General features: G+C 36.1%; 1 protein-coding gene across 1 annotated transcript; it reads right to left on the reverse strand.

Annotated features, from left to right (window-relative positions):
* Positions 1–3,331: 3,331 nt before the first annotated feature.
* On the reverse strand, positions 3,332–7,413 carry LOC129280569 (uncharacterized). Its single transcript, XM_054916571.2, has 2 exons — positions 7,014–7,413; positions 3,332–5,424 (listed from the first exon to the last, which is right to left on the reverse strand). Exons 1-2 carry the CDS (start codon positions 7,037–7,039, stop codon positions 4,731–4,733), a joined length of 720 nt encoding a protein of 239 aa, XP_054772546.2. The 5' UTR covers positions 7,040–7,413; the 3' UTR covers positions 3,332–4,730.
* Positions 7,414–11,425: the final 4,012 nt, after the last annotated feature.

Below are 11,425 nucleotides of genomic sequence, written 5' to 3' on the forward strand. Positions count from 1 at the left end.
ACTGCACTTTGAGTGCATTCAAATTTGAACTAGAAAATCAGCAAAGTGCAGTCACTATATACAAGGACATTAAGTGCTAAATTAGCACTTCATTTTTTAGGGTGTACATTGACGTCATCGCGCCGCTATCTTAGAGAATAAAGTTTTTGCTTTCCATACGTGATCGCATCTCTGACAACCCTATTTATGCGTATTCCTATATCCTCTAAGGGAGGGCGCTATGACATTATTACGTCATACGCATAAGGTCTTTACTGAGTTTTGTGTATATTAATATTCTTTAATGATTTTCCATGGTGTATGTAGATTTGATTAATTTCAAACCACGATGAGTTTACGATTTCTTAGAAATGCTGAAGTCATGAGATGTGATCCCTGGGGACTGGGGATGTGTCCCCCTTCGAGTGCTATTTTGTATTTATTTTCTTCTCGTTTGTATAGCAGCATATGGCAGAGGGTCATCCCTAAAAGGGACTAAAATCTCATGAAATCGCGGCGCATGATAACACAGATCAGTAACATATCTTGGAAAATCTGGTTGATACTACGTCCAGCATGTCCAGTAATGAACTTTTAAAAAGAGATTATCATAATTCCAATAATGCAACCTGTTGCTAATGTTCAATTGCTTTACTCTGCCCCGATTTTTTTTCTCAGCCTAATTCACCACTGCAGTATAAGGCAGGAAATTGGAAATGCATTGTCAGATCATTTTTTTATTATTATTATTTGACCCTATAACCTGATAAACGACTCCTGATCGAAACTTGTCATTGATAGGCCCAACGCATCCGGTTTGCTTAGATCATGTAGATTGTGTTATCAGCACATTATTGATATCCGCTGTAGCGTAATGTGTCCAAGTAAAATTTAGGGTTAGTGATTATTTTTTTCCATCAATCCATCAAAGATTAAAACAAATTATGATATTTTTTTTATTTGTGACTATATATGCAACCAGCTTCCCCATGTACATCGTGTAATAAAAAATCAGTGAATGTTATTTCTGCAAAATAATAATAAATAAAGTTGGTTTGCATTGTACCTTAAGTATATTTTTAGTTATCATGAACCATTAAAAATTGAAATGTATGCATTTTATATTACATAACGTACTTATGGGGCAGCTGCTCACATATGACGTCACAATTAAATCAAAAATTCAAAATCTAATAACTTTCTTAATCTTTGATGGATTTTCCTCAAACCTTTACCAATATTTTTATTGATTTTCTGGTATTTTACAACAAACCTTTCTTCAGGGTGAACTTCCCCTTGAAGAGCATGCTCTCTGAAGAGAGTCTAATCTTCCACAAAGAAAATGGAGGATATGCAAGGTTTGAAACGCAAGAACTAAAATCTCGTGGAGGTGTCTTTTGAGCCCGGTCCTTTAAGTCAAATTCTTGTCTGATATTCGTTCAAATTAGTTTTCCTCACTTGTACATTCTCATTATATTGATGAATAAGATTGAAAATTCTGACTAAAATCATGAAAATAAACTTGCATTTTATTAATTGGTTTGATTGCCTGAGTGGATGAGTGAGTGTGCCTTAATGAGCGAGTCGGTGAGTGTGTGGGAGATTGGGTAATTAAGTAGGAGTCTAGGGGTGATTGAATCGGGAGTGCGTGGGTGATCAATGACTGGGTAAGCCTATGGTTGATTGAGTGGGTGAGTTTGTTGGTGATTGAGTATATCAGTGGGGGAATGTGGGGTAATTAATTGTTTGAGTGTGTGGGTGATCGGGTAATTCCGAAGAAGTGTAGGGGTGATTGAGTAATTCAATGCGGGAGTGTGGGATAATTGAGTGTGTGGTTGATTTGTGTAATTCAGTAGGAGTCTAGGCGTTATTGAATAATTCGGTACGGTAGTGCGTGGGTGATTGAGTAATGCAGTGTGTGGGTGAGCCTGTGGTTGCTTGAGTGGATGGCTTTGTTGGTGATTGAGTATTTCAATGGGGGTAATTGAGTGGGTGAGTGTGTGGGTGATTGGGTAATTCAGTAGGAGTCTAGGCGTGATTGAATAATTCAGTGCGGTAGTGCGTAGGCGATCGAGTGGGTGAGCGTGAGCGTGATGTGGGTGAGTTTGTGGATGATTAAGTATTTCAGTTTGGGGATGATTGAGTGAGTTTGTGGGTTATTGAGTATTTCGGTGGGAGAGTGTGGGGTGACTGAGTAATCCCGTGATTAAGTAATTCAGTGGATGAGTGTGTGGGTGGGTGTAGGTGTGCCGACACACTGAAAAAAACTCCGGTGTTGATTAAACACCAGCCCGGATTCTATATATGTCCACACCAGAGAAGTATTGAAACAACACCAGTTTGGAATCAAGCCGATGCTGTTTTAATACTAATCATACTAATTGGTGTTGTATAAACACCTACCTGGTGTTAGACCAAAACGAAACTGGTGTTGTTTAACACTTCTCTGGTGTTGACATATATAAATTCCGGGCTGGTTTTATATCAACACCGGAGTTTTTGCAGTGTACTGGTGCTGACATTGTGTATATCACTGTTCCTGAACCTTAATTAATTTTTCAAAATGCCATAACTTACTTTATAATCAATTCTTATAACATTTTCGCCTTCATGCTTCTATTATTTCCATTTTGCTTTCACTTGCATCTTTTAGTCAATTGGTAATTAAGGGGGATCCACAATTTACAAGCTTTGCTTTTTAGTGGATCCCCCTCATTTCCATTTATGCTCTATATTATACTGGTTTTTTTTCTGTTTTTTTTTTACGAAGTAAGAATGCCCTTCTGTAAAATTGTACTTGATTTGTATTACTTTATATTACTTTGTATTATGTTTTGAATGGAAATGAAATAAAGAATTGAATTGAAAAAAAAAGTATTCAGTATAAACAGTATACGACCAATCGGGAGCCGTTTCATAAAGATGTTCGTTAGTTAAGAGTGACTTTAAGAACGACTGGTGATCCTTTCTTTCGCGCTAAACCATCGCCAATGAATATACCATTCACCACAAGAAGGGATCACCAGTCGTTCTTAAAGTCGCTCTTAACTTACGAACAACTTTATGAAACACCCACCTGGACTGTTAACGAACCGGAGCGGGGTAAATGGAGAAGATAATTCAAATCTATAGGCACACTCAGAAAATGAGCAATCGATTCGATATTTTGAATGGATACTAGATTCTATACTGAGAATCTGATGATTTTTAGCAAAATTATTACATGTCTAAGCATTTGACTAAGATTATTCATTTTTGTTACAGAAACTAGTGTCTCTTCGATGTAGTTTGATAAAAATTTGAGTAACATGTCCATGAAGTGGAACAGGAATTACATTGATACTATTGATAGATTGATATACGATCTTTTATTTAATTTCCAAATATGAATAACAAAATATACAAAGCAAACGAAATTCTTTTTTTTTTTTAATGAACTTCTCAGGGAAACGCAGAGTATACAGCGGCCCATGGAATGAATATGATATCAACGAAAGTATTACACAACCCGTCTGCATGTATTTAAATGTCAAATGAGAATTGTTTTTTTTTTCATATAATGAAATACAAAAGAAATAGTGAGTGGATGATGTCATCGGTCTCCTCATTTGATTTGATTTGATTTGATTTGATTTTTTTGCATACCGACCAGGATACTGTTTTGTGAAATTAAGCAAAAATTTGAAATGTCAGAACTTTCTTATTTCTTACATCTGATTTTGATAAATTTTCAGTGTTATGTTTGCTTGATTTTTTCTCTTTTTATTCAAACCAACATTTTGTTGGGGTGGACTTGTTCTTTAACAAACAAAACATTTGTAAACTCGATAATTGGCTATTATACTTGGAATGAAGATATCACACTGTATAACTATACGATTACACTAAATACGTCATAACAAAGTGTAAACAAATATATTGATTAATAAACTCCGCTAAACAATGCCATGAATTTCAAGCAAACTAATTGAGCTTAAATACGGATGGAATGTCGAATCGGGTATATTGCCATGAAAATTGACGCACTTCATATCATATTTATATCATTATGAATTTCTTAAGCCCTGATTAAGCAGCATTCATATCGGTTTCTGATATCTAAGGAAAAAACCGACGGCACTTCTGGCTTTTGCGCTTTCGCGTTTGCTCTGATTGAAATTGCTAAATACTAATTGAGAAATGCATTCTCCGCAAAATATGCATTTATTCCTTTTTTAAAAAATCCATACATTTATTTCAGAAAATACAACCTCTAACTAAGCTCTGATGAATTATCATCATCACATAGGCCTACACATTCCTATGCAGATCATCTATCACAAATTTGTCACAATAACAAGTCAACGTCACTTGACCATTTTGACGCTGGTTTCAATATTTGCACATAACCAAACCGGTATAAAAATTTGTGTAAATATATGTTATATGATTTGACATAGTCCAAATGGACAAAAGAAATATTCGAATATAGTATGCGGGAGGACCTATTTTAAATGTGTAGGCAAATACTCAGAATGTGATAATGTAAACCTCTTGGTGTGATGATAATGCCCAAAAAAGGAGTTCTAATATAATTTTCCTTACAAGTACTTTAATTCCTCATTTAGCATTCATTTTCGCTTTCTTCTGATTCTCTGTCTCCTTTTCTCTTTTAATAACTGTAACCCCTTGCCATGTGTAATACAGTTGAGCAGGATAAGACTATAATAGATATGTTTTGGATGAGTAAAATGTCTTTCCTTATGATATGCCTAATTTTCATTCTCATTTTCGTCCAAACCAGATATCAAAAACCCTCGTGTGACCTTGCCGTCTGGATCGACGGTGTTCATTAGGTTAAATAACTCGCTGGTTTTTATCCACTCGCTCTGTCCTTCATACCACACATCCAACAAAAGAAAGCGGTCAGTGTCGCGGTGGTAAGCGGCCAGCGGGCTGAAATGTCCTACCTGAATAGGTCCTGAATCGGTCGTGAAAGTCTGAGGGTATAAGTAGTTGACCATCACTCCTTGCGAAGAATCGCCGTGCGACAGCGCCTGGATTGCCCTTGACCGGAATGTATCGACATCGATAACCTTGGCATAGAACTTAGTCGTTGGAACGCCATGCGCCTGCAACAAGCACTGGATTTCGTAAAGCGTGGCGCCTCTTTTTAGAACTTCTTCGCAGTTTACGATATTTGTCGTCTCTTTGAATGAAAACATGTTCGTATCTCTGTAAGGAACTTCGGTGACGTCACATGTGGAATGGTTGGCTGGATTTGGAAACTTTATCCCGAAGTATCTCGCGCTCATGAGGAGGGCGGCGGATTGGATGCCGCAAAAGCCCATTTTCTCCTGAAAGCTGAAGATCCTGATGAGGAGTGTCTGCCGGAACGCGGCGTCTTCTAGCAAACCTTCTCCCTCTGGAGATTTTAGAGGAACTTTACCTGGGCTCCACCAGTCTCTGTTTGGAAAGATGAATAATTTGACAAAATTCACAAAGGTACTTTCATAAATTATCTACAACGTGCTCTCGTCTTAACCCACATTACCTCGATTGTCTCAAGTAGCCATATTACATTATCCGAGTTTCCTTGCTGGAGGGGGCTGGAGGCAGAGATTAGATACTATGCTCGGCCAGTAAATGTGATAAACCATTATATTAGTCTCTGTCTGGTACTATCATTATTTCAAGCATTCTTTTTATTGTGACAATCCTTCTGAATAGGGTTTGTCAGTAGTTGTTGGGAAGAGTATATTTTTGCCTATATTATGACACATTTTCAAAATATAATTTTTTTTATTGCGTAAACAAAATTATTGCCAAAAGTATAAAAAGAAAATGATTCTTTAAAAAGAATCATATCAATATTACAAACATGACGAAGGTCGTGCTATTACGAGCCCAGAGATCCGATTATAACACTGGTTCAAGACATTTAGCATATTTCGCATTTATGGATCGCGTAAACATCATTAATACTTCTACGATGATATTCTTTCTGTCTCTTTAAGGTTAGATTACATGTTCGACCGACAACCATGGTGATGGCTTTCTAAAATCACCAATTATCATAGTGCGCTATAAAAAAAAGTGGTTATGTAAAATGTGACTGTTCACTAACATATTCACTTCATAAAAAAACATGCAGCATACAAGATGTTTTCTATCTCATTGTTAATAATATATCGCATTCGTGCATTGCTCTCAACAGACTATTCAATTATTGTTCACTGTTTCATTGTAAGTCATTTTTTTACGAAATGTCCCTGAAGAATATGACCATAAGGCACGAGAACGAAAAGTGATTTACCTCCATGGAAAACATTACGATCATATATAAATCATGCTGCCATCATTACCTTCATTAAGATCTATATAGCAGTATAACTGCACTAATTGAGCAGCCATGCATGCAACGTAAATCGATGCAAACGCCACTGACTGAATTGAACCACACAGTAAGTTTACTAATTGCTATCAGGGTATACCATGGTATACGATGATGACACCTGTATGATACCCATACATGTTCTTATTATGTTATGTTCGCCACTGTTGTACCATAGTAAGATCCATGATCATTTTGACTATATAGAGCTAAGGTTAGCCCCATAATGGACACACCAATTGTATGACAAAAATCTGGAAATGGCTCCTTTCACCGGCGCCTGGGGTTAGATGCTAGAAGGACTCGACCCCCCCCCCCCCCAATCCCGGTACTGGTTTTCCAAGACATGTCTACACGCCATTAACCATGTTAACATCTTCGGGACTAACGACCTAGGGGGGGCTGAGAATGGCTTCTCAATTGTAATGTCATGGATTGATAATAAGATTACAAATTGCACAAAGAGCTATTGGTTAAAAAAAGATACGGATTCCGATCTGGAAGATCAACATTCATCCGTTTCTGCGTAAACAACACCACTGACTATCATAAAAGACGTATGAACACATAGATATGTTAATTGAAGATCTACAAATAAAATATATGATCTAAAAATATCAGATGATGTCATTTTCTTTCCAGCTTATTACTAAATGCTTACCTGATATAGGTCAAAGCGTTTCCCATACCGATCCTCGTTGATGATCACATAAGAAGCAAGTTTGTATAACAGTGTAGAATGTAAAATATTGCTCCTCGACGTCTATATACATTAACTACAGGCATATGTCACACGTCTGTTGTGTATTTCTTGCAACAGTTAAAATCATGAAGTATGACATTATCAAATGCTTCACGTTTGATGGTAAAACAGAGCTGAGTTGCAAGCTTAAGAGAGAGTAAGATAAAAGCCGAGTTTATAATGGTGTATCAACATTCGATGGGTGATCACCTGTATGTGTATACAAGAACATATCGAGTACAAAGTCCAAACGATTCAATAAATTAAATTGCCTATTACTTCTGAACGTCTTTTACAGGGTTCAAAGACTCTATAGAATATTTCATTATGATCACGTGTCAGTAGGGGCGGCACCATGGTATTTTCTGTCGGGAGTGCAAGACGAAGCAAAAGTGACGTCATTCTTTAGCACTACAATGGTCTCATTTTTTTTCATTCATTTCAAATAAACATTTATTTTCCTCCATTTTACAAAATTTCTTCATTTTTGTTAACAAGAATTAATATGAAATCAATTACCATAAAAAATATGAATATATACAACTTATGTGTACAGAAGAGAGCGTAGGTCCCTAGAAAATACAATACAAAGATAAGAAGGGCTAAAAAAAGAAAAGAGAAGAAGGGAAGAAAACGAGAGAGGGAGAAGTGAGCAGGAAGGTGGGCATGAGTAAATTACCGAGTACCGAGCAAATAGAGCGTACAACAATGTATGATGGAGAAGAGAGAGGGAGAGATAAAACAAATAATGCCGCAGCAACAGCTGCACATTATTAATGTCATCATGTTAACTTAAGATCAAAAGGAATATAAGGTATGAGGATATTCATGCATAGGATGATAAAATCTTTTTTTTATCTTAAATTTTAAGCTAGTTGCTGACAAGGATTTTTTTATGTAGTCCGGAAGATCATTCCATATTTTCGGGCCAGAATAACGGATGTTGTGTTGAAAGATAATCTTCCTATGTTTAGGAATATATATTTGGTTATTTGTTCGGGTATCAAAATGATGTATATTTGATACATGCGTAAAGAATTAATAATGACATGATCCAGATTTGACTATTTTACACTCGTATATTTTTTTCTAAATCATTTTTCTCTCTTTGTTGGAACTATAGATATATATATATATATATATATATATATATACATGTATATATATATGAGACGGGGTCAGAACAACTACACCATGCCGCTGCCTCCAAACATTTTACAGTCCTTTAAGTTTAACGTGAGGACTTCACCTACTCTTTCTCTTCTTCGTCGTTCCATGATCCAACTCAATCTCTTTCATTTTCATTTCTTAATCATCTTCTCTTCATTCTGCCATATGTGGTTTACTATAGACGTACTATCAAATCCTTGGTTCCACCATCAAAACATTCATTTTCAGGACCGTACACCACCTCCGCGTTAAAAACAGATTGTTTAGACGGGCATTTTTGCGTTACAACATGTTTATTTGAAATATACTTGCATCTTTATTTCGTAATCAGTCAATGTAAATGACGTTTCTTGTTAGCTTCATTTCATTACATTATTCTAAAAAATTACTGTTATCCTTATTTCTACTGTAGGGATTGAAAATAAACGCCTTCTTGTAAAGGGAGGCTTAATTGTCGAAGAGAAGAAAGTAATATAAGTTCAAACACATCAGCAAAGATAAGTAGATCATAACGAAGTCGAAGACGGTGAATAAAGTAAACGGAGAGTGTGTCTGGATCTTGTCTGTATCTGCATCTGTATGTTATATCCGTCTAATTATACACTTGGCCTCTCTGGTCCACATCAAAATCGTATCCACAGTAGGCCTAACATAACAATATTTGAATTAACCTAGCTGAAGCTCACCAGTGAAATAAAAGGAAATAGAAAAACCCAACTAAAATGCAATAACCCAATTGGTAAGATAAACCAATGAGAAAGAATTAAGATGAGGAGGGGTAAATGACCAGGGTGATTGAATAATGTTCAACAACAACAACAACAACAAACCAGATGTGAGGATGGAATGAATGAGCACATCTGAAAAGAAAAGGAATGAGGATGACCAGAGAAGGTAGGATATGGACTGATGTGATGAATAAGAACATAAGTATCTATAGAAAGTTTACTGAAATACATACAGACTGAACTGAGCAGATTTCAAACAGAAACAAATAATGTTCAATTATCCTTTCTACACTAATATTGAAACTGCTACCCTTAATTACTCCTACAATCGTTACCACTACAGTAACTATTACTAGTACTGTTATAATAAATATAACTAATATCAGTAATGATAATAATAAATAGGGGCCTATTGATAATGTGGGGTTAGAAATAATACAAGTCTTAAGGGGGAATAAAATGTTCAACTGAACATGGGAAAAACACAAGCTCAATCATACACATCAAACAGAAGCAAACGGAGAGGAGAAGATGGAACTTAGCTATGAAGACACGGGAACAAAATAATGAACTGAACTCGAATATGTCGATGGAGTCTGGTAGTGCAGTGCTTTATTTGCTGGGCTTCCTTGCCTCAGTAAAACTCAAAATTGCATTATAAAATTAGTATATATCCAAATTACACAAAATCAACCAATGAAAACAAAGAAGTGGAAAAGTCTAATTCATAAAAATAACCAATAAGAGATAGAGGATGGAAATGAATAAGATGTAGGGATGGTTACACAATAAGAATGTTGAACTAAAGAATCAGATGTGGGAATGTAATGAATGAACACATCTGAATAGGAAAGGAATGACAGGAGAAGCAGATTGAAAGTCAAATGTAAATGGATGACAACAGAAGCATCAAGAATATAAACAAAGCTGAACTAAATACCAAAGCTTGAACTGTAAACTATTAAAGGAAACCAAATGTCAAAATAACAGTCCTACAAGAACATCAATAATCATAATGCTAATAATATCAACAAGAACAATAATACTGATGCTGCTTCTGTAATTTTGCTAATATAATGTAGTTTACCACGCACGAATGATGTTATGTAAGATTTGTTCAAATCTTTCTCTTTGATATGATAATCCATTGTTCATTATTTCAGCTAAAAATCGAAATAGATTTAAACTGTTTTTTTTTTCATCATTTGACATGCGGAGTGGAACATGTTCTGCTTTCGGTGTTGCGTCAGCCTTGACCTCTTCTTCATGTTTCCTGTATATAGATATAAAAGACGTATGATAATCAATATTGATACTGGAAATTAGGAGTCACATCAATGAGACAGAATTAGCGTAGCCAGTGGGCGGTGCAGGTGGTAGCCCTCTCCCCTTCCCACATAAAAACAGTTTTTCCCAAAAAATAAATAAATAGAGGGAAAAAATAGAAAATGGAAGAAAAGTAGCTCCGCAGTGGGAGTTGAGAAAAATTATTAAACCCAACTGGTTGAATATCGGCCCTACCTCATTTCTAAAACATTTTTTAGATTCAAGATTTTTGTATTGGTCAATGAACGCAACGCATACAAAGAAATTTGGTTTCCAATGGTTTTAACAATAAGTATACACAAATATGAAAAGTACAATACATCGTAACAATATTGAAATGATTCACATGAACAATCAATATACATGTAAATTATTAATAAGAGTCCGCAATTACTTTAATACCCCTAAAATCCACAATGCATGTGGACAGGGGCGTCGATCCATTTTTCAGATTGGGGGGGGGGGCAAAATCATGAATCAACTTTCCAAAGGCACTCGATCACACAAAACAAACAAACAAACTCACACAAACATATGCCTATATATATGACTCATGAGATAGAGACACATATCTCACCAACAAATTAATGCGAGCGCGAAGCGCGAGCTGAAATTTCTTTATATTCTGACCTGAAAGCTTGATATTCTAAGCATTTTTGGTACTAATGATTAAGATGGGTATCTAAAAAACAATAGATGCGAGCGCGAAGCGTGAGCTGAAAATTTTGATATTTCGATCTGAAAAAATTTAGTTTAATGGACGTTTTTAATAAAGAACAAGATATATATCCAGAAGCGGATCTAGAGGGGGGGTTGGGGGGGGTTGCAACCCCCCCAAAAAAAAATCCGGGGACCATTTTTTTAAATCTTATCTTTTTTGATGCAAGAAAACGCCATTTTCACACACAGATTTTCAAAAATTTTCCCTACTGTGGGAGGGGGGACACCCCCCTCCCACACCCTCCCCCCTCGCTCGCTCCGCTCGCTTGGACTCGGTCGCTATGCTCCCTCGCATACCACCCCAACCCCCCCCCCTTTATAAAAAGCTGGATCCGCCCCTGATATCCAACAAAAGATTATTGCAAATCGAAGTGGGAGTTCTTTTGA

This window comes from Lytechinus pictus, chromosome 17, assembly GCF_037042905.1.
Source record: "Lytechinus pictus isolate F3 Inbred chromosome 17, Lp3.0, whole genome shotgun sequence".
Taxonomy (NCBI): Eukaryota; Metazoa; Echinodermata; class Echinoidea; order Temnopleuroida; family Toxopneustidae; genus Lytechinus; species Lytechinus pictus.

What these genes read in the sequence shown, in the direction of transcription:
- LOC129280569 (XM_054916571.2), bottom strand. Translation starts at nt 7,039, where the DNA reads ATGGGAAACGCTTTGACCTATATCAG. An exon ending in AACGCTTTGACCTATATCAG is followed by an intron (nt 5,425 to 7,013) that starts GTAAGCATTTAG and finishes CTTTCCAAACAG; the next exon opens with AGACTGGTGGAGCCCAGGTA.